This window comes from Thalassophryne amazonica, chromosome 12 (assembly GCF_902500255.1).
Source record: "Thalassophryne amazonica chromosome 12, fThaAma1.1, whole genome shotgun sequence".
Taxonomy (NCBI): domain Eukaryota; kingdom Metazoa; phylum Chordata; class Actinopteri; order Batrachoidiformes; family Batrachoididae; genus Thalassophryne; species Thalassophryne amazonica.
Window position 1 is genome coordinate 40254813 of NC_047114.1, and position 25209 is coordinate 40280021.

The 25209-nt window shown below is 41.0% G+C and overlaps 1 protein-coding gene across 1 annotated transcript in view; it reads left to right on the forward strand.

Moving 5' to 3' along the window:
- The window catches only part of LOC117521216, a 215906-nt gene that overhangs the window by 169984 nt on the left and 20713 nt on the right, over positions 1-25209 (forward strand). Inside the window, exons 12-16 of the mRNA XM_034182558.1 lie at positions 2617-3258; positions 6332-6438; positions 9996-10082; positions 23356-23456; positions 23556-23706. Coding sequence (XP_034038449.1) covers positions 2617-3258; positions 6332-6438; positions 9996-10082; positions 23356-23456; positions 23556-23706 — 1088 coding nt within the window. The remainder of the gene's footprint in view (positions 1-2616; positions 3259-6331; positions 6439-9995; positions 10083-23355; positions 23457-23555; positions 23707-25209) is intronic.

Here is a 25209-nt window from a genome sequence, read left to right on the forward strand (position 1 = left end):
CAGCAACTTCTCAGACAAAGGAATTCCGACGAGGGGCTGGACGACTCCTCCCACAAGGAGTGCTCACAGGCGAATGACGTCACCGACAGGCGTGGAAAAACTCACGCATGCGCACAAGGGTTCAAGCATGTCTGACGTAAAAACATATGAATGAAATCCATATAGTTTTTTAAAAAAATAAAAAGGACCTATACTTTATTGACAGACCTCGTATTTATGGTCCTTCAGACGTCATCATGTTCATTCTCACACTGACTAAAGCCCAGTTCTCCTCACATCCTAACATGTTGGGGCATAGCTTCTTTGAGTTGAAGATTTTTTATTTATTTATTTATTTTTGGCTTGTGTGTTGACGCTGCAGTTGGCCAGAGGGTGGTGTCACAGACCAAATCCCCCCCCCACCTAAAAATTGTTCCGTGCTGCCTTCACTGCGGATGCGTCACTTGGGACCACAGCAGCTCGTCTGAGACAGAGTCTCTACACCCAAAGTGATCAAAGGGATTAATGTGATTATTAACCATCAGATGACAAAGTAAAACCTCTTAAATCATTCTAAAGTCAGCTTTAAGCAGAAATGAGGAGATAATCATTGAGTCGCTACTGATGCTTTGAAATGATGGAGGCACAGTAAAGGCAACACCCGCAGCTCGTCTGGATGCGGCGCTCTCATCGCTTCCTCCATCTTTTGTGATGAAATAATGCTGAATTTATGTGGAAATGATTGTTGTACCAAAGCTTCAGATATCTGTCACTGAGATAGATGATGACTGGAGTGCAGTTTGAAGCCGAAACGAGGTGATAATCTGTGACCTGTGGCTGACGCACAGAAATGATGCATGCACAGTGAAGTCCGGGCAGGCCGATTTTTACGGCGGACCATTCAGTCGGCGACACCGGCTCAGGCTGCCACTACTGTGAAGGGTTATCTTTTTGTGAGCATTTAATTACAAAAATTGACACAATATGGCTTGTTTTGTGATTAATTGTCTGAACTCATCAACTAAGGTGTGTGTGTGTGTGTGTGTGTGTGTGTGTGTGTGTGTGTGTGTGTGTGTGTGTGTGTGTGTGTGTGTGTGTGTGTGTGTGTGTGTGTGTGTCAGTATTTATGTTGAGTGAAATTATCGTGTGATGTAATTTTGGATGCTAAAGGTTTTAGTATTTGTAGCGGCTACTGGTAGCTTCTTGACGTTACGTCGGTAATCCAGGATAACTGGGGAAATGAGTGGGTCATAATTTTTAATGGCCACACCACAACAAAAAAACTGCTATGCTAATCACCTGTTAGCCCTGAAAAATGTCACTTAATAAACACCTGAACAAAGGTTAGCCTGTTAGCTGAGCCTGTTGGCATTTGGGTTTCATTCATCCTGCTCAGGACATACACAACTCCTCAGTAAGAAAAGTAGCTATTGGCTCTCCTAAAAGTCACCAGAAGTCACTAAATGATGTCATCAGTGAATTAGCATATTATTTGCATATTATGACATCATAACTGATGTAGGGAAAAATGTTGTGGGAGAGATCTTTGAATGCATTATCAACCTTTTAATATTGTTTGTTAAATTCCATATTCATAAATGCAGAGTACTGAAAAGGAATTTACACGACTTCTGGCTGAATTTGAACAATATACGAGTATAAGCAGTATTAAGCTTATAGATTCTCCCTAATGTCATAAAACTGTCACACTCTGTAAGGAGTTTTTGTTTAAAGAGAATTAAAAACACTTTACTTTTGTTATTGTACAATTTATTTATTTATTTTCTATTTCTATTTATTATGATAATACCGTGAATGGTATTATGGCCTTGTCCTTTGTTTCCTGTTAATGTATTTGTTGAAATACAGTTTTGAAAAAAAAAACATTGTGGGAGAGACAAAAAAAAAAAGTCAGTCTTGGTTTGTTTATTTATTTTTCCATTACAATTGGCCATCAGTCCTCACGCCTCCTCACTTTTGAGTCGCCAAACACCAGGAAAGTCTCCAGTGACGCCAGGAAAAGTAGCTAGATTTGTCGCTAGTTGCTTTTGAGAAAATAAGTCGTCAGGAGGGTTTGGAAAGTCACCAGATTTAACGAGAAAGTCGCCAAGTTGGCAACACTGGTCATATGATCTCTCCCATGCTCCACCTCTTTACCCAAATATACATTGTGGACACACACACACACACACACACACAGAGGGACAGACAGGTGTAAATTAGGCGCTTTATGTTATTAGGTGCATTATTATTATTATTATTATTATTATTATTATTATTATTATTATTATTGTTGTTGTTGCTGTTACTGTTATAATATTATAGAATGCCCAGTTTGTTGATCTGAGAATTGTGGTTAAGCATTGGGCTTGAGACCAGAGGATCCTCGGTTCAAATCCCAGCCTGACTGGAAGATCACTAAGGGCCCTTGGGCAAGGTCCTTAATTCCCTAGTTGCTCCCGGAGTGTAGTGGGCCCTTGTGTGGCAGCAGCTGACATCGGAGTGAATGTGAGGCATTATTGTAAAGCGCTTTGAGCGTCTGCTGCAGATGGAAAATCGCTATATAAATGCAGTCCATTTACCATTTTAGTTATATTATAAACGTTTTATTTTGATCCTTTCTCATTTTTGCTACAGGATACATGACCATGGGTCCGGTCCAAGCGGCACAGTGGGCACAGCAGCCATACTCTGCTCAGGCTCAGACTTTAGCCTTCCCTGTGCAGGGCTCCCTCCAGGTCGCTCAGGTCCTTCCTGGTGGTCAGCCGCTCATATGGAGCCAGGCCAACATTTTCCCAGCTACTCAGCAGCAGTGGGCGGCCATGGCAGCCTACATGCCGGCCCAGACTGTGGGCATGGGGGGCCACGCTATACCAGCTGCTATGCTCCAAGGCCTAGTACCTATTACCACCATGTGCCCACAAGCCTGCGATCTATCAGCACCGTCCTCGGCAATCACCAGCCCCCAGCACACAACCAACCCCGCCCTCCTACAGCGGCAGCTGAGCCTAGGCAAAGAGGGCTTGGACTCAGACGCAGGCGAGGGCCCCTCTACATCAGGAGCTGGAGCAGCAGGTGCAGGACATGGCATTGCGTCAGCAGCGGTGAGCAGGTGTGGTACCCCAGGACTCATGAGTGTACCGGACACGCTGGCCTGTAGTCAGCTGCTTCCACCCTCTACGGCTATCACCCAGGAAGAGGAAGGCAGCTGTAGTGACCTCGATCTCTCCAGGATGACCTTGAGCCCAGGAGCATCCACGTCGCCGTCAAGTGAATCTCGTAAGAGTTTTCATTTATTGTTTTCCTCCGACATAGTCAAAGCTCTGTGAACCTGTAATAATTGTTTTATTTTTATTTTTTAAATGAGCAAAAAGCCACTCAAAAATCTGAATCTGCAATTTCAGCTTTCTGAGCCCCTTCTCTCCATCAGCTGTTCATTCTGACGTCATGGAACTCACAACCTTTGTCACGATGAGTGCAGCTGTATTTTATTTGACAATACAGTCTGTAGCATGTCCACTATAACAGAGAAAAGAGAGGCTTGTTGACGTGCAGGAAAGGTCATAAAATAGACTTAAAGGGGTCTTATTGTCAAATGTGAGGCACTCCCACACAGTTTGGAAAAGAGATGATGAGATGCCCAAAGGGGGCAGGGCGGGGCAAGCAGCAGCTCATTTGAATTAAAAAGGACCATTTTATGTATTTTTTTTCTTTCTGTCATTTACAGTTAAATGACTATAGTTCATATTCAACATCTTCAGATGACTGTCTGAGCATGCAGCCACAAGAAAGACTGAGACCCAAAATATCTCACTTTACACATGTGACATTCTTTTGTTCATTTTCCGTACCCACTTATTCCAATCAAGGGTCACGTGGGGGGAGGGGTGGGGGGGGGCTGGAGCCTATCCCATGGACACTGTGCTGTCCATTTATAGAATCAAAACTTTAACCTGAAACAGCTCCTTTACGACTTCTGTGACATATGTAACAGATCATATCTGATATGTAATGGGTCATATCTGAACTCCTGTTTGTTCTGAGACAGGCCCGCTGAGCTGGGCTGCTTTCTGTCTGACACACCCACATGGTGTGTGGGAGGCATGTTGACCCTTTCCTCTTCTCAGAGACCTGACTTTTTTCTTTTTTCTTAAGTATCTTTGGTTATAAATTTTAATATCTGTTTTTAAGACATATTAGGTCATTCAAAGGGGTATATTAGGGTGTCTCAAAAAATGTACCCAAAAGTACTCTGAAATATGAATACCAGGAAATGTTTTTACTGGGAAATAATTGTGTTTTTCTCATTTCAGGAACCCTAAAGTTTGTTCTGCAAAACATTAATGTCCAGGAAAAATGCCGCAATTGACCCTAATTCAGAGAACAAAAATCGTCGAGTTCCGTGCAACACATCTTAAGGGCTGACTTGCATCTTTTTACAGACAAAATTCAGTCTCAGAGTGAACTAAACTCCCCAACAAATGGCAAGGAGATTTGAATTTGCTTGGTGGTTTTCCAGAAAACTGGAGACGGATAATTTGTTTCTTCAGAAACTTCAGAGGAGAAGGTTACATTGATCATGTGGTGTAAAAGTTAAAGGGTTAAAACATCACAAAGGAAAGACTGAATTAAAAACTGCATTGGGGAGAAAAATGACATGCTTCAGCCACATGGTCATGCAGAAAATGTCTGATAATATTGATTGGTTTTTCTGTGCTGTCTAAGTACTTTTGGGTACATTTTTTGAGACACCCTACATATGACAGGGCTGGATCCAGAGTGAAAATCTGACAGATGCATTTTTGCCCAATGATAAAATAAAAAAACGTACACGTCTTGTTATTCAATAATCTTCATTCTTTTATTTGTGTACAACATACACTGTCATACTTCTTTTAATATATTTATTATACTTCATGGACCATAGTGAACACTTCTTATTTGTATAAAAATGAAGTCCTAAAAAACAACACTATAATAAAAATTGACTGTAAACAGGATCAAATCTATTGCCAAAATCAGTTATACCTGAATCTATATAGGATTTTTTAATTGATAATATCAATAAAAATATGACTGCATATATTCTTAATAATAATATATTGAGATACAGACTGTTCACAGAAGATATTTTCCATTGATACCAATCAAAATTAGAAACAGTCCAGCAGGTAACAATATTCATCATGTCCATGACTAAATATACTAAAACAAATACATCACAATTGTACACAATTGTGATGTATTTGTTTTAGTATATTTAGATGTTGTTGTGATTTGGCACTTTATAAGCTGATTAAATTGAAATTGAATTGAAATTGAACATTTTATTGAGTCTTAAAGTAAATAAATATGAAACTGGTCACTGGATCCTTAAACTTAGGACATAATAAACTCTACATGGTGAATCCCTGATCTCTGGACATAAATAGGAATAAACAAAATCTGTAGTTTTTGTCAAAGGCATTTCCTTTCAGACATTATTGGCATAAATGTTTTTCCATATATCTGAGCTGAGCTCTTACAGCTGCTGTGCTTCACTTCAGGATGTAATTTATAAAGAAATACAGCACGTTTCATTTTGGGAGGAAAAAAACGTTTTAGTTGATTGTAGTTTCTTGTCTGTATTACAACGTTTGGAAAGAGGTGTCATTTTATTTAAAGTGGCAATTCGTTTTGAAGTTATTAATACTGACCGGACTCTGTCTCGGCCGCGCAGTGTTTGAAGCTGTGACAACGGAACGGAGGACGATTCTCGTTTCTTGAATGCAACAAGACAAGAGTCCCAGTTAGTGACTTTAATACACACAAAAGTGACTCACGATATTTTAATGGCTTTGAGAGGGTTTAAGAAGCGGACTTGCCGTTTCTGAAGAGCAGTGAATCTAAGAACCAACGAGCTACTGGATTGAAGCATTGCTTCAATGGTTCACGGCTTCAAAGTGGAGTCGCGCTGCAGAAACGGTTGATTACAGACCAAACCCTGAATATCCGACATTATTTGTACGTCCGTATGACTCTGAAACTTGGAAAAATCCGTATAATTTACAGACTATAGGTTGACATGAAAACCACCGAAAAGCTGTGTTCACCGCAGGGACACGTTCGGCACTATTCGGGATTATTCAAGATTTGTTTTTACCGATGAGGAACGATCTGTAAAAAAATTTGACCGATGCAACTGCATCGGTCCAAACTGGTCTGGATCTGGGCCTGTATGAGCCCTCTTTGTTGAGGATATAAATGTTATAAAATGTATACTCAGAACTGCTGAAAGTGCTAAAGACAATTATGTCTTTTCAGTTGATTTTGAAACAAAAATGTCCATTTCTGCCCATTTTCTGTTTTGCAGCATCCACTCCAGCTCCTCAGCACAGCTCTTCTTCAGACTGCCCCCCCTCTCATGCCAGTGACTTTCCCACAGATCAATCCCCAGTGGACCAGGATGGGACCGCCAAGGTGGACCAGTCTGTAAGCACTGTCCACAGGGACACATCCCAAACAGTAACATTCACAGATTGATTCATCCATCAGCTGTTCCTACAGTTTATTATTTAGTCTATAAATAGACTGCATTTATACAGCACTTTTTCATCTGACTCAGAAGTTCAAAGCACTTTGCACTGATGCCTCAGATTCACACACACACACACATGCAAGGCGCTCAAGTGCATCTGGGGAGCAACTGGCCCAAGGGCCCTTATTGATTTTCTGGTCTGGTGGGGATTTGAACTGAGGATTCTGTGGTCTTAAACCCACTGCTTAACCATGAAACCACCACCTCCCCAATATAAAATGGGGTTGGTGTGGTAGCCAAGTGGTCAACCCCCTTGCTTCTAAGACAGAAGGTTCTTGGTTCAAGACCATATGTGCCCATTCTCCATGTAATTTGGAGTTGTGTCAGAATGGGCATCTGGCATAAAGATGCAGATCCATATCAGATCTGCTGTGATTACCCACTTAAGAAGAAATAATTTGCTATTGTTTTATCTATAAAATGTCACAAAATTGGCTATCAGCATTCGCCAAAGAACAAGATGGATTTTCTAACTGCCGTTGTGTAATGAGAGACCAAATTAGGCCAAAATATAAAAAATATAAAACTCATTAATCCATTTTCTGAGCCCATTTATTCCACTTGGGGGTCATGGAGGGTGGTGAGGCTCAGGGTGGTGAGGCTCAGGGTCCTCCTGCTCCATGACCCATTGGTCATGGAGCAGGAGAACCCTGAACAGGCCACCAGTCTATTGCAGGGGAAATTGCTCAATTTATGTTACGCTTTTTCAGCCATTCCATAATGTAGTGATATACATAATAGAAATTATGATACAATATGTTACATTATGACAAGGCTACATGTGATTTCTAATATTTTTTAGTATTTAGTATGTCACAGTTCTGCATCATCACTAAATAATAAATAGATTAGTAGTTACATTTGAGACGATTGATGTTTTTCTTAAATTATTTATACAAGGGATAGCACAGTAGTGCATTTTCATGTATGATATGATACAGATACTGGAATCGTCAATATCTGCAGATACTGATACTAATCTGACAGTTTTTCCTGTCTTCAGTTTCAATTCAGTTTCAATTTATTACATTTATATTGCACCAAATGACAACAAAGCTGCCTCAAGGTACTTCACATAAGTAAGGTCTAACCTTACCAACCCTTAGAGCAAGCACACAGGCAACAGTGGTAAAGAAAAACTCCCTCTGATGATATTGAGGAAGAAACCTCAAGCAGACCAGACTCAAAGGGGTGACACACTGCTTAGGCCATTCTCACAGTTACAAGGTTTTTACAAAGTTTAACAAAGTTTTCTAATGTTTGGAAAAAACTTAATTAAACTTAATTAATCTGTTAATAAATGCAACTGGCTAATATAGCCATTTAACAAAACATCAACTCAAACTGTGAAACAAATATTCTGCTGCCCTAAAGCAAGCCATACATATCAAGAACATGACTCAGCTGTGCTACAGAAGACTTGAATATGACCTTTTTTTTCTCCACTATCCAGTCTAGTAATTTTGGCCAATATCAGATCAATGCCCATCCAAAATATCAGATTGGTGCATCCCTAATTTATACACTGCAGTTTGCACTTTTAGCAGTATTTTGCTCGGTGTCTCAGAAAAGAGATTTTTATATCTGCAGCTAATAACACCTAGTAATAAATAAATAAATAAATAAGATCACTTTACGGATTATGCTTGAGCTCCCATTGGAGAAGGATCGCATATCCACCTCTTGTGTAAGACAGAGTAATGCAACTCTCATGCCTGGCTGACTTTGGTGAGTTTTCCTGAACTGCGTCTCAGCGTTGCTCCTGTGTGTGCCAGCGGTACATCACCATACTGCTGAGCATAGGTCAGCACAATTTGGGAAAGGCTGATTAAACTTGTGCCAGTTATGAACATGTGTAACACTGGCCAGCAGGAGGTGCTGTACAGTGAATAAACCTCAGTCCTTGATGCCAAAAGACGTTCTCCTGACAGATGCTAGAGCCTTTGGGTTTTAGCCTTGTGATTCGAGCACCTGCCTCCAAATGATAGTAAATGCAATTTAGACATTCTAAAGAGCCACCTTGGGCTTGGTGCTGAGTGGCCTGGCGAAGGCTGTCTGGCGAAGTGTCCATTAAAATCTTAAAATCTGCAAAAATCATGGAAAAAATGAACCTGAGTTACACAGAGTTGAGGACAGAATGTACACAAACTTTAACCAGAATTATATAAAGTAGTACCAGGCCTTGCCCAGGCTGTCCTCCATCGAGGGCGTAGGAGATCAAGGTAGCTAGGAGTGCACTGAGATCCAGAAACAAATCGCTTTTCCCAACTTTTGCCAAGTGTTGCACCTGCTTGTGAGGACTTGCTGTTTGGGGGAGATCAGCCCAGGTGTTCTGAGTTGTAACTTTGACCATGGTGGCAGAAAATGGGTCAAATTTCAGACAGACATCAGAGCTTCTTTAACAAGAGGTTAGGGATTAACTTTGATGGCATATGTCACAGTAGTGGAAAACAAACTGTTTCAGGCTTGAATTTGTTTAGAGCTTTGACCATGACAGTTTCTCTTTGCAGAGACAAAGAATTGTGGGAGTTTGTGGACTGTTAACATGAAAATGAACAATATCTATATTTAAATGGTTGATCAAAACCATATGCTGCACCATACGTTCCCTTTAAATGGTTTTGCAAACACCCAAATACTGTAGTTGATAATTAAAGGTTTTGTTTGGGGATCTACTAATGGATCAATGGACCACTCAGTATGAGCTCTATATTCTAATGAAAGGCATCAGAGGGCTCAGATGATACAAACCCTGCACTTCCTGCACACTGGAATACTAAATCCATGTCCAATAGTTCATGTTACCAATTAATTACAAACATTTTGCTGATCAATATAAACTTTAAATCATCTCTCCATCTACTGATTGCAGAGATGTAGCAGAAAATATGTTTTGGGGGGTTTTTGTGTGTGTTTTTGTTGATCTTGCACTTTGTCTGATCCTCTCCACACTTTAATCATCTCCAGATATCTTCCAAAATATGATTCCCCCAAAGTTTGGTGAAAATCTGTCCAGCCAACAGACACACGTGCCGGTGCGCAGGGTAATAAGTGACTCACTGGCACAGTGCTGTACATTATCACTGGCTGATGCACAGTATAATATGCCCTTAAGTAGGGTTTATGTCACATGTATTCACATAACACAATTTAATGTCACTGACATGCACAAAGAGGTCTGATCTGATTTTCCTCTTACTTCAGAAAAATGTCAAATCAGTTAAGCATTAAAGGTCAGAGATTAACTGTTGTCAAGTCTTTTGATTAGATCACATATAATTAGGTAAAATTATGCTTCAAGGCAATTAGGTGTCCTTTTTCTCTATGAGCCTGAAATGTGACAGAAACGGGTCTTATGAGCTACAGATCATGAATTTGCCAAAGCACATCATCTTCTAAAAGAAATCTAACATACATCTCGATGTCTTGCTCTCTCCAGGGTTTTGACGTTGTGAGGTCGATCTCTCCGGTGCCCGATGGAGCTCCCGATCCTTCGTCCGATCACATCGGTCCACCTGAAGACAGCTAGAGAAGTGGGTGTTTGTTTGTGTCCTCGCCCTGCCTCTGATTACCATGTATTTGCTGTCTTCATATTGTATGGCATTCTACCCCCCCCCCCCCCCCCCACACACACACACACACACACTGTTTTCCTCTCACTCATTCAAGCGTCATTCATGTATTCATCTCAAAATGTCTCTCTGCTTTCTGAGATCCCCTGTGCGTCCTTCTTTTATTAGCTTTATAGTTTTATTTGTCAGCGTGTCGTCTTTTTCATTGCAGATGTGTGCTTTGCTGCCAGTTGGAAAACAGCCTTGGTTTAGTTCAATGTTTCTGTCATTCTGCTTCGCTGTGTCATCCAAAAAGAATTCAAGCGGCTTCAAAAAAGAAGGTGCCATACTGCCACCTGGTGGGCACTGTTGTGACTTCTTTGACGTGAGATGAAAACTATTTCTGCTTGTCTTTGTAGGAGATGGAAGCTCACGAGAAAGAGAAGTGACTGTCACGAGCAGCATTTCTCACAGCTGGATCACACAGACCTGCTCCTCCACCCTCCCCCCAGCCCCAACCTTTAAAGGTTCTATTTTGTTAGTTTGTTTGTTTGTTTGGCCCATGCTCCATGGATCTGTTTCCTCCAGAGGCCACATATTCCTCAGCATTGTCATCTAAACATTATCATCCAATCAGAAGACATTTCAGCCAGGAAGTGACCTTTGACCTGTGAGCCAGACCAACAGGAGGGCGTTCCACCCTCGTGTGGCAGATGAACACCTTTATATCTTCGAGGAGAAGCGAAAGGCCACGCCGACTGTGATGAAGCAAATTATTTTTATTCCGAGCTTTCCAGGGGAGCGGCGTCCTGCGTGGCTGACCTTCACTTTATTACCGGCCACCAGCAAAGGCCGCGTGCAGCAGATGGATTTGCCAAATGTTCTCAAACAATTCGATCATTTGCATGAACAGACCTCTGTGGATTCAGCAGACTCTGTAGCTTCCCATTAGGTCGAAAATCAGACTATGCTTCTCTTAATTTTTCTTACTTCAGATGCTGTGAATTCATGGTTGATGACACCAAGTCACTGGAGATATCAAAATGACTGCGAGGCATCAGTGTTGGAATCAGATTTGCCAAAATCCCTGTTTTGTAAATAAGATTTTTGTTCTCCCCCAAAACCTGAGCCTCTGTGCCATGAGACAGCTCGCTGCCTCTTGGATGCCAACTACCCGCGTTTGTCTCAAGCAACGCCCGACCACCTCCTCCATTGTTGACGTCCAGATGTTGATTTTGCTTTTCAACATTTCTCTCTCTCTAAAAATGTCTGTTTTCTGTTCTGTTGGTGAGATATGAACTGTGAATTTGTGTCACATGGTTGTTTGAAAATGAAGAAAGCTGTATCTGTTCAATGCATTTCAAAGCTTGGAGGGTGACAGAGTGAAGCGGTCTTTAAAGTTACAGCATGTAGGATTTAGTGGTGTTTATCAGCAGACATGGAATATAGCATTCACAATCATCTGTTCATCAGCAAATATTATATAATGGCTGAGTGGATCCTTGTCATTTGATTGGTGCTTTGTATGTCACGAAACATGGATTATTCATTTCATTTGTGTTGCTTTGCATTTAGCGTGCAAATTTGGTTCCATACCTTTTGTACCATTGCATGCTGCAAACCCTGCCCACGCACACGCTAGTGGGGGCGGTGTTTACCTAAAATTGCAGAGTTTGTTTTGCTGATGGATTATGATTTGAAGGAGCTAATTGATGGTGCTAATTATTCACACACACACACACACACATACGACGTCTGTGATGAAAAAAGCGGTCCTTTTTATTTTTTTCAAAAAATAAATGGATTTGATTCATATGTTTTTACGTCAGACATGCTTGAACCCTCGTGCGCATGCGTGAGTTTTTTCACGCGTGTCGGTGACGTCATTCGCCTGTGGGCAGGCCTTGAGTGAGGAGTGCTCCACCCCGCCCCTCGGAATCTCTTTGTCTGAATAGCCGCTGCGGACAGCGCGCGTTGCTTTATCAACATTTTTTCTGGACCTGTGAGGGATATCCAAGTGGACACTATTCGAGAAATTAAGCTGGTTTTCGGTGAAATGTTTAACGGCTGATGAGAGATTATGGGGTGTTTCTGTCGCTGTAAGGACTTCCCACAGAGCAGGACGTCGTGCAGCGCTTCCAGGCGCCGTCGTCGGCCTGTTTCGACCTGAAAACATCCTAATTTAAGGCTTAATTCACCCAGGATGTCGTGAGAGAACAGAGAAGATTCAGAACAGGCCGGCATGAGGACTTTATGCGGACATTCCACTGTTTAAGGACATTTTTTAATGAAAGACATGCGCGCAAATTCGCCGAGTCGTTTCCGTGACGACTCGGCAAATCTGTGTGCGCCGCGACAGGAAAAACACCTCCGTGTTGAAAACCATTTGTAAAATTCAGGCGGCTTTTGATGGCTTTCAACAAGTGAGTAACTGAGAAATTGTTTAACAGCTTGGGCATGTTCCAACTTGTCCGTTAAGGTTTCCAACACGGAGGTGTTTTTCCTGTCGCGACCCCCCGCGGTCGGGTCCGGCCCGACATGCGACTCTGCCCGCACGTTCTTTCATTACAAAATGTCCGTTAACAATGGAATGTCCGAATAAACTCCTCATGCCGACTTCTTCTGAAAGTTCTCTGTTCTCTGACGACTTACTGGGTCAACAGAGCCTGAAATGTGGAAGTTTTCAACTTGAAACGGCGAGATGCTGCCGCCTCGAAGCGCAGATCGCCGTCAGGCACCGTGGGCCGTATTTTTACCGAAAACCAGCTGAATTTATCGAATGGTGTCCACTCAGTTGTGCCTTACAGCTTTTGAAAAAATTTTGATCAAACAAAGCAGCAGTCTCTGAGCCATTCCTAAACAATGAAAAATCGACGAGAGGGTGGGCCACTCCTCACTCAAAGACTGCCCACAGGCGAATGACGTAACCGACAGGCGTGAAAAAACTCTCGCATGTCCACGAGGGTTCAAGCATGTCTGATGTAATCACACGTGATTCAAATCCATATGGTTTTTGAAAAAAATAATAAGGGCCGTTACTTTTATCACAGACCTCGTACACACAAAACAAACAAATCCACTATGCTGTAAGCTGTCTAACTGTTTTTCCAAGTTGACTGAGAACAATTTTGGACTCCTATTTAAAGTTCATGTTGGATTGTTAAGTACCAGCGATGCACACCAAAATGTAAGTCCCTTTTCTGATCATTCTAAATTAATAAAATATCAAATGACAAGGATCTGTTTTAGCCATTATATGAAAGAAATAATGAATGTTTTTACATTCTGTCAATGGTACGAGTATTTCATTCACATCCATCTTTCACTGAATTAAATATTTGTACCATTGAACTCAAAAACACTCATTATTTGTATATTATTGCACCTGCAACAATGAATTGTGGTTAATAAGTTTTGAATGTGCCTTTCATATCTACGCCCTCATGGAGGCCACCATGTTGCACCACCATTTTCATACAGCAGCCCAAAAGGGACAAACTTACTCTGCCTTTTTCAAATTGCAGCACAGCCCAAAAAAACCCAAAGAAACCGGTGGTTGTTCCCCTATGCACTGTCTACTGGTTGCTAGTGCAGGCTAACATGTTTGAGAACCCTAATTTTTGTGAAATGGAGGATCATACATATTGCTTATTACGAGAAGGCAGGGGAGTGTGAATCACCGTCATCAAAGAAGTGAAATCATAAAGATGCAGTCTGCAGTCTCACCACTAGATGACACTAAATCCTACATACTGCAACTTTAAATGTCATTTTTTAAAAATCAACAGGACTACTTCTAAAGGACTCCAGGCACCTTTTAAAAAAAATCCCAGAATGTTTTTGTTTTTGAATCTTTTACATGCATCTTCATAATTCACTCTTTGCTCTTAGGCATTTCCTCCAACATCCATTTGGTTTCTTTAAAAAATTCTGATATGATATGACTTGGCAATCAGAGACTGTAGGATGCTATGTCTTATCAGTTTCATTTCTCCCATCCAGTCTATGTTTATTGTAAACAGGAAACACTTGGACTTCTTGTAGTTCTGGTTCACTCACACAAAATGGTCCAAAGATAGGCCGTCTTATTTAACATGAATAATAGAGTTATCACTATAAACTGCTAGATTTACAGTAAAGATGGTAAATGTATCCCCAGTCATCAAAGAAAACTGAGGAAAAAGTCCAAAATATTTTCTAAAATTTATTTATGGAATCATGAATTGTGATGAAAAAAGGGGGCGTGGGGGAGGACTTTTGTACGTCTATGACTTTCCCCCATACACTGTGCCATCCCACTGTTCAGTCAGTAATAAAATATCATGTGATTCCCACTTTCATGTTTGGTTTCCTTCAGTTTAAGGTAGTTTTGTATAATAAGTTCTTTGGTGATGCTGACCGTTCCAGGAGAATGTATATCCAAGTCTTTAGGGTTCAAGTCTATGCGTTTTGGTGTTTCATCCACACAATAACTGTTTTAGGTCACTAAAAATAGAGCTTTTACAAAACTCTGGGAAAAAAAGATTGAATATTGGAAAAACACTGGTCTCATTGTTTACGTATGTGTAGACAAAGAAAACTGAGATTTCTTTGTCTTTTTTTTCCAGACTACAGACTAGTCAGAATGGCTATACGGTAATACCGCATTCATATGTTGACTGTAGAAAAACCATTGTGCATCATAGTAGAATCATACATCTGCAGCGGCAGACTGCAACTTGAGGCATGGTCATTTTTACCTCAGGCCAAAATATGGCCATCAGGTATTGCAAAGACTTTGCCTCTGTTCGTCCATCTATCCGTCTATCTGTGCTCAGCATAATTCCAGTCCTGTTACTGCCAGGGTCTTCAAATTCACAGGGTGCATTCTTGGGACACAGACCTTAGACAAGTTCAAAGATGGCTAACCTTGACCTATTTTAAGGGGTCAAAAGGTCACATTCCTTCTGCAAACTTTTTCATTGATTACATGGTCATACGGCCGAGGGCATTTTAGCATTGCGCTATATTTCATAGTTAACATGGACAATAATGTTCTCCAGTGAAAATGCAACAGAGTTTTAGTATTTTGCACAGTGCTATATTAAAACAGGAAGCACGGGCTTTGATGGCAGCTTAGAAAGTTCACATTTTGTGCGGTTATAGATTAAGTTTCCTCTGGAATATCACACAAATTATTCATGTTTACCTGATTAACACCATGTAACTCTCTGCACTTAAGTAATACATCCTTCTCTGTCTTTTCTCCTCAATCGGCCCCATACAGTCAACATGTGAATGCAGCATTTTCCTTTAGGACATTAGATTGCTGCCTGAAAGCAAACCAAACCAAGGTAAAAATTAAACATTATAGCATTTTGGTCCCTGGTCCAGAACATACAAATGAACTATTAAGTGTGAAAACATACTTATTTCATGTGCTTGTAAGCACGCAGGAGTTGGACAGCAAAATGTGGATGAGTGGGTAGGTTAGTCTATTCCAGCTTGTATCGGCAATCAAACTATAATTTGAAAAATGCTTGTTACTTCTGCCAAGGGGGTTATGGTTTCAGTGCTATTTGTTTGTTAGCAGTACAGCACAAAAACTACTGAAATTATTTTCTGCAAAAATAGGATGCGCTGGCTCCCTCACTTAAATTGGGTGAATATAAGATAAATTGGGCAAGAAATCTGCAATGCTTTTTTGCCATTTTTGTGAGCATTAAAAAAAACACACACATTTATTTCTGTTGGAATGAACATAAAGTATTTAAGTGTAATTCCCCAACCATAAAAGTGGAATTATTATTTTTGTGTGTGTGTGTGTGTGTGTGTGTGTGTGTGTGTGTGTGTGTGTGTGTGTGTGTGTGTGTGTGTGTGTGTGTGTGTGTGTGTGTGTTGGTTATTTCTTCTTCTGCTCCTCTGAGGTGCTTGAGCCAATTTGCACCAAACTTGCTGTTAACATCACGACATCTTTTGGAGATTTTAATCCATGCTTTTATCACTAATCGCCTGGACTATTGCAATGCACTTTATATTGGGCTGAATCAGACTCTGCTTACTCGCCTACAGATGGTGCAGAATGCTGCTGCTCGACTTTTGGCTGGTGTTAGAAGGTGCGAGCACATTACACCGGTTTTGGCCTCACTTCATAGGCTCCCAGTTCGTTTTAGAATTGATTTTAAAATTCTTTTATTTGTTTTTAAATGTCTTCATGGCATTGCCCCGCTATATCTGTCTGACTTGCTCCATTTATATGCCCCTTCACGCTCACTCATGTCAGCTGATTTGTCACTGTTGGTTATCCCAAGGTCAAAGAGGAAGCGTAGAGGTGACCGAGCTTTTTCAGTCGTTGCCCCGAGACTGTGGAATGATCTTCCTTTGCACATTAGGCAGGCTGATTCTCTCTCTGCACATTTTTTTTCTCTTTGGCTTTTAACGCAGCTTGACACTGTTTTTTTTGTTGTTGTTGTTTTTTGGGGGGTTTTTTGTGTGTGTTTTTGCTTTTAACTGTAACTTTTTATTTATTAAATTATTTTAACTTGCCTGTTTTTTTGTGTACAGCGCTTTGGTTGTTGGTGCATTTTAAAGTGTTTTATAAATAAATTGAGATTGAGATTGAGAACATGTAGGATGACACACGAACTGCCTATAAGGGGTTTGTATTGGCAAAGGTGAAGGTCATTGGGAATAAAGGTAAGAATTTTGTGTGTTCCACTAGTTCTACCAATCTTGGTATGTCACTGAATGCTGGTACTGATTTTGCTGAAAAAAAAAATGTATTTTGGCAAAGGCCAAAATCAAGGAATTTGATTTTGAGAAAAATGAATTTTCTCCATTTTGGAATACGGCTGTAACATAACAAAATGTGGAAAATGTGAAGCGCTGTGAATACTTTCCAGACGTACGGTACAGAAATTCATTATGAAAAAGCCTTTGAATGAGGATAACAAAACATCTCCATGCTGTTATTGTTTAATGTGTGATACAATGTGTATGGAATCCTGAGAATTTGATTTGGAGTTAAAACAACTGGGACATAATTTGATGTAAGACCACAGTGAGCTGTGATCAAGAGTATGTTAAAATGTATCCTAAATTTTTTTAAAAAGTGATGTTTCTTCCTTCTATCTTGAATGCCTGCTGCATTCATTGCCAGCTGTAATCTTGAGACACACTGCTGATCGATGAACAAGGAGATACATTGAAATTAAGGAAAGAAAATAGTTAATTAAAATATTTTTCCTGCACATAACTGAACACTTCAAACAGGCAATAAGGGTTGCCAAATGTCACAATCTACAGTGCATCCGGAAAGTATTCACAGCTCTTCACTTTTGATTTTGGTTATGTTACAGCCTTATTACAAAATGGAGGAAATTAATATTTCCCCTCAAAATTCTACTCACAACACCCCATAATGACAACATGAATAAATAAATAAATTTTGCAAATGTATTAAAAATGAAGAACTAAGAAATCACATGTACATAAGTATTCACAGCCTTTAGTCAATACAGGTGTACCTTTGGCAGAGTTACAATGACTATGATGCCACAAGCTTGGTGCACCTATCTTTGGGCAGTTTTGTCCATTCCTCTTTGCAGCACTTCTCAATCTCCATCAGGTTGGATGGGGAGTGTCAGTGCACAGCCATTTTCATATCTCTCTACAGATGTTCAATCAGATTCAGGTCTGGGCTCTGGCTTGGCCACTCAGTGACATTCACAGAGTTGTCCTGAAGCCACTCCTTTGATATCTTGGCTGTGTGCTTGGTCATTGTCCTGCTGAAAGATGAACCGTCACCCCAGTCTGAGGTCAGGAGCGCTCTGGAGCAGGTTTTCAATCAGGATGTCTCTGTACATTGCTGCATTCTTCTTTCCCTCAATCCTGACTAGTCTCCCAGTTCCTGCTGTTGAAAAACATCCCCACAGCATGATGCTGCCACCACCATGCTTCACTGTAGGGATGGTGCCTGATTTCCTCCAAACATGACACTTGGCATTCACACCAAAGAGTTCAATCTTTGTCTCATCAGACCAGAGAATTTTGTTTCTCATGGTCTGACAGTCCTCCAGGCGCCTTTTGGCAAACTCCAGGTGGGCTGCCATCAGGGTTCGATTTTAGTGGTTACCCGGGAACCCGTTGCACCCTATTTTGGGGGTGGGCACACAACTCTTTAGACTTGCATTCCCGACTGGAATCCACCTTTTTTATTTCATAACTGTACAGAAATCTATCAAATTTTGATAAAATGTGTGCAGAATTTGACTTTCTGAGGCCGACACATACACAAAACGTCATCAAAAAATGTTCTTCTCCTCTGTTTGTAATGCCGCGTTTTATTATACACAGATCAAATGGAGCGTTTTTGAGGGAAAAGCGAACAGCAGCCAGCGGAGAGTTTTTTTTATTATTTCTCTACGTGCGCGCAAGCAAATCATCCGTGAAGATTATTTTATTTATTAACTACACAGATGTATAATAAAAGCAAATGGTGACTGGTTTATAAACACAATTATGACAGAGTTTTTGAGGGAAGAGCTGCCTTAGATTCAGAGCTTAATTCTGATTCTGAGGAAGAACACCTTGAAGTGCTGCAGAGAATGGCAGATGACCATGATGACTGCTAATAGATTTTCTGTAATCACAAGTGTAATCAACACTCATGGCAGCCATGATTGTTAATGGGCTGGATGTTTAATAAAACATCGGCAGCTGAGATGACCCCATGCCAATCTGCCTGTGCATATTGGCATGGGGTCATCTCAGCTTCTGTCAAGGTTAGAAAATTTCGAAATTTCAGAAAACATTACTCCAAAAACACAAAAATTCCCTTCCATAATTTCATCCTGTCTGATGAAGGGCGAGGCCCGAAACGTCACCTTTGGTGTGTTATTAAAGGCTTGTTTGGGAGCTAACTGGCTGTGCGGATCTCTTTCGTTTTTTGTTCTTCCATAATTTCACCCCAAATCTGCCCCAGACATCACCAGAATGCACAATTTGCATCCTTTTATATCAAAATTTTGTAGGGGGGCATGCCCCCAGACCCCCCTAGTTGCTTTGCCGCTATGCTGCGTAGCAGTAGGTTTGGTACCGAACTTTTCTGAGGGGCACCAAACTTTTCAGATTTTGGTGCCCTTAAGGCACACAACTATTTATTCTAAAAGGCAAACCCTGGCTGCCATGTGGCTTTTCTGAAGGAGTGGGTTCCATCTGGCCACTCTACCATACAGACCTGATTGGTGAATTGCTGCAGAGATGGTTGTCCTTCTGGACAGTTCTCCTCTCTCCACAGAGGAATGCTGGAGCTCTGACAGAGTGACCATCAGGTTCTTGGTTACCTCCCTAATCAAGGCCCTTCTCCCCCGATTACTCAGTTTATGGAGGATGGAGGCCACTGTGCTCATTGGGACCTTCAAAGCAGCAGAAATGTTTCTGCGCCCTTCTCCAGATTTGTGTCTCGAGACAATCCTGCCTCTGAGGTCTACAGACAGTTCCTTTGACTTCATTTAGTGTTTCGCATTTGTGAATCTCGCGCAGTCTTGCGGTCCGTGACTCATGGAGAGATCAGTTTCAGCAGAGTTCCGGTTCAGGGCACAATGTAAACAAACATTGTGAAGTGTGGATAACAAGACATCGGGGCATGGCAGAAGTTCATCACAGGTACTACTCCTCCTCCAGAGAGGGGAGAATGTGTCTTCATCATAATCGCAGTGAATTCGCTGTATCAACGCCATGCACGTCCTTGTTAGTCAATGTTTAAATGAGCTGTGAGATACCAGAACTCTGCTGGCACCACAGTGCTTTCTGGGGTGCGCAGGGGACTGCTAGGGGCATTACGGGAAATGTAAAAGTACCGAATGCTTGGTTTGTGTTCTGACATGCACTGTCAAATGTGGGACTTTATATGTAGACAGGTGTGTATATTTCAAAATCATGTCCAGTCAACTGAATTTACCCTAGGTGGACTCCAGTTAAGCTGTAGAAACATCTCCAGGATGATCCGTGAAAACAGGATGCACCTGAGCTCAATTCTGAGCTTCATGACAAAGGCTGTGAATTTACGAAAATCTAAAAAAAAAACTTACTGTGTGTGTATAATTTTTAGTAAAAACATGAATTTCATCTATTTTGAAATAAAGCTATAGGTAACATAACAAAATGTGGGAAAAGTGGAGTGCTGTGAATACTTTCTGGATGCACTATATACATGACCAGTAGGGGACAGTAAATGTCCACATCAAAATTTCAAATATAATTGCAGATTTTATGGACATAACTTGACAGCGTGTCCATTTTCATAATGGTTACACTATGATCAACATAACAGAAGGGATAGATAGTAACATAATATAAAATATGACAGTAAATGCACCAAATGCTAGCTTAGATGTTGGCCAAAGAGCTCAAAATCTCACAGTTTTAGTGCCATCTATCCAAATTTGATATGGCTGACATCTGGCAAGAGTTAAGGATGAGCCATGCAACAATTATGAAGGAAGTCATCCGAGTAAAGATTTGACTTCAGATAGATGATCTGGCTCAGAAACAACCAGTTCTGATAAATCCACATGGGCCTCTTTCTCACATATGGGATAATAAAAGTATGAATTATAACTTCCATTTTTTTAAAAGTAAAAACATATTTTAGACTTTTTGAGCAGGACTGAACAACTCAGTTAACACATCTATTTTAGCCAAAGTTATTTATCAAATAGCATACCTTACTACAGGTTTGTGTAATTTGGTGTAACACTTTTGGACAGAGTCCCAGTTTGTTGACTGATTGGTGCCTGAGTCTATGGCAATACACAATTTGACATTGTATTTACCATGATGCCTCTATCAAAAAAAAAAGGACAGGCATCCAACGTTGTAAATACTGTACTGGATGTTATGAGGATTTAAAGACAAATGGAATGATTATAAGCAACAGGTTTGTCATCATGTCCCACAGCAGCCTGTACTCATGGTTTTTGACATGAAGCAATATCTCCACCTGGTGTATATTTATCATTACTGCATGTACAATAGAATTCCACCAAGAGCTCCAGTTGTTCTATATGGTTTATGTGTGTTCATCTGTTCCAGCCCAGTATCACTTTTTTTTTCTTTTTTTTTGCGTGCTCCTATCACAAAATGATTCAAATTTTTGTGATGGGGTTTACTATTACTAACCCTACCCCCAACCTCAACCCTAACCATAACCCCCCACCCCGCTTCCCTTATAAGGCACGGAATGTATTAGAATAAATTTGTGCTTGCGTTACAAAAAGTTTGCACTTCTTGTGACAATATTATGAAACAATAGATTAACGTATATTTCTTGCTTCTGAATCACAACATTCCATGAGACTGGGTTGACTGTTCAGTAATTCTATGTGTAATAGTGAGTTCTTGTAATAAAGGGTAAAAGGGATATTTGGGACCATATAACAGCATGAACGTCTGCAAATCATCAGACACAAGGGGGTTTTCCCATTCTAATCCAATTCCATTGTTTGCACGGTTTATTTTTCTGTAGGCAATTTGGTCGGCGAGGTTTACCGTGAGGCAGCATTGCTCCAACAGCGGTCAGGGCATGGAGTAATCCATCAAATGTGAAAATCCATCAAATCCATTCAAGTTCAAGTTTATTTTGGTTCAAGGAAAGAACTTTGCAACACAAAATAAAACTAAAATAAAACAAAACTGATTTCTCAGTCAATCAACTCATGCAACCAAAAGGGTGTAGAGGTATAGGGTATAGGTGTAGGTATCTGTTAAATGATGTTTAATGTCTTGGTTGTGTTGTATTTCTTTGTGATGTTTGATGTTTTATATATGTGTCATATTTATTTGTGATCAGGGACTGCAGATGTAAATTAGCCTAAGGCTAACTCTGGTGCAATGCATCAAATGGTAACATTTATGTTTTTAATTGCACATGGTCCCTTTCAAATAAATTGAAATGGAAATTGAACTGAGAAGCAAAGCTTATATACACACCTACCCCTTTTACCTCAATAACCTTTACTTAAATGAATCAATAAACTCAAATTCCTCATCATATCCACACCAATAACAGCCCACATCACACAATCCAAAAATAATAATACAAAATTAATAACTTAATTGTCCATACTTTCACCAACAGCTATATAGTCCTTCAAACTTGAATAGAATTTTCAGAGAATTCAGAGAATTTAGACAATTTTCACATATTCAGAAAATATCATTTCTTTATATTGGCATTTAAATTATATTATATTGACATTTGGACATCGCTTGAGTTCCTTTGCCAGATTATTCCATATTTTAGGGCCACAAGTAGAAACACAAAAGAAGAAATCAAATGTGAAATGGTAATTCTGTATCAGAATCCACATCAGTACGTTCATATGGTAGCTTAAATTCACCCATTTCGGCGGTGGCGTCGGTACGTGACTTTCTCTCGCTCTCAGCTAACAGCGCCATTATGACATCTGCCTCGAATTGTGTGTCTCGTCGCATAAATAGACAGTTCCGCATCCCAAGAATATTGCGCGGAGGGCTGGCCTGTTGACAGGAATGCCATCTCATCAGAAGGTCAGGGTGCAGAATGATACATCCAGATGTGAAACAGTCGAATATTTTATCACCGTTACTCTGATATTATACAGTTGGAAATCTCACACGATTAACCAATCAGATTTGCGGAAAAAATGTAACTGGATTAGAATCTACTTTAGTCAAAATAATGTACACTAGTTATACATTATAGTCACGCCTCCTTATGTGTATGGCCTCAGTCGGCTTAGTATTGCATATCCTACTAGGAGCATTTTTTTAATACTGCTCTTCATTGGGTAATACTTAAGTCATGGAATTGTGACACTGTGTAAAATCCAAATTTGGTATGTTCAACAAAGTTTAAAGGTCATAAGAACACAAACAAAAGTATATGACCATGTTAGTCTTCTCAGCATTGCTATCACTGATTGGCAGTGTATTTTTTCACTGTTTACTTAATGAGCACATCACATAAGTGTAAAAATATATATTCTAATTTCTAAAAATGTTAGATTTTAGTGGTGTAAATTACTAAATCCATGTCGTATGGAATGAATATGCGTTCCTAGAGTATGTCGTGGTAAAGTCTCTTTTGAGTTTTTTTGGGCTTGTGTTGGTGGAAGGGATTGTGAATTCCACTCCACCTCTGTGTGCAGCAGTGAGTTCACTTTGTGGCCAGTATTGATCAGTTTGTGTTGATACAGAGAGCTCAGCAGTGTCCTTATTCACTGTCAGTCACTCTCCACCACCATGCAGCCAGTGCAAACCCACAGTGGTGCACTGATTTTGCACCGTTGTCTCCTCCACGTGACCGCCACCGTGCTGCTGCTACTAAGGTATGAAAAATCAAAACTAATGGATAACTATGCTCTCTAAGATATTCTGTCTAGATCAAGGTCTTCAAATGGTGTTTGATTTTGGTTTTGATCTACAAGTCACAGTGAAGTTGCCACCTCAGCGAGGGAGGCGGAGCTTGCGGTCCGTGTTGCCAGGTCAGCAGGAGAAAATCTCACGCCTCAACCAGTGGACTGTGTTTTATCAGAGTGGAGCACCTGGTCTCGCTGTGACATCTGTCAGAAAAACAGGGTGAGGAGGAAAATGTCAATTGGTCTTATATTCCAGACTTTTGGTATCACTTAGGGGATGAAACAATGATTACAATCCAGCCTCAGTACACCACTGGCCTACACAAAAGTGTACAGTGGCCGTCCCAGAGTGGTAGTTACAGTCAGGTAGGGGTCAATGAAGGATTACCTGGGAACCAAATTTTTTAATTGCTCCAATCATGTTGAAAAGTACACCACATTATTTGTCTGATCATAAAGATTCTTAAAAGATATTGCTTGGAATATCTTTGACTGAATGTTATGTAGTTGTTTGTTGCAAGACCACAGTTTGTACAGGGTGAAAATTTAAAGCTACTCTAAAAGCCCACTGACACGTGAATGACTTTGATTCATTCACTTGCACGACCTGTGTCGTGAAGGAAAGTAAACGCGTTGTTAACGGGTGCAGACTGAACATGAAAGGGGCGCCGGTGCGTGCAATTGTGCAAAGAAAATTTTGAAATGTTCAAAAAAATCCTTCACGCCTAAATGTCGTGCTACGTGGCGGGATCTGCTCGCCAACACAATGCGCAACTCGTCAAGTGGAGTAAAGAAGTGAACACAGCGAGCGGTTGCGTCGGCGGATCACATCAGAGCGCAGCTCGTCTGAAATAATAAAAATGATAATAAGGAGATGTTAAATCTGTCATATACATTAACAGCTGCACACAAGAAGGAAAGAACATGCAACTGTTTTACCAAGCCTGTTGTGAAAGTGTAGTGACACGGACCCACAACAGGGGGCGCAAATGAACGGTCAATAGATGAGCCAAAAAAGTAACAATTTAATGTTGTGAAGGTGCACAACGAATATACAGACAATCTCAGAATCTGATAACAGTCAATCCACAAAGGTGACGTGTGGGCAGGCTCGAGGATAGAAGACGTCTGTCCTGAGAAGAGCCGGAACCACACGATTTCCGCCGCCACCGAACCTGGTGAACACTGGAGCCGCCAAGTCCCAAATTCCCAGGTGATCACCGTCCCCGACTGTCGGATCTGGTACTGCTGGCGAAGAGCAAAGACAGTCAAGTGTGGGTGTGTGTACACCCCGTAACAACAACGGTGGAAATGCCACCTCCACCTTTAACACACACTCGTGCAGCGTCTGTTAAACCACTTATCTGACGGGACGTAGGACGAAACAGTCGCGACCCACGCCGGTCCTCTGGTTGACAGCTGCAACACAATAGCACTTGGAATCACTTAATGCTGGCAGAGAAAGTTACCTCCATAGAAGTACGATATCTCAGCGATGAGGTGGAGATGACGTCTGGGTTTTATGGAGTGAGATGATGAAGAATGAGTGACAGCTGTCAGGAAATAATGAGTGACAGCTGTCACTCCCGGCTGTGTCCGTGGCGGCAGCGCCCTCTCGTGCCTGAAGCCCGCACTTCAGGCAGGGCGCCCTCTGGTGGTGAGCCAGCAGTACCTCCTCTTCTGGCGGCCCACACAACAGGACCCCCCCCTCAACGGGCGCCTC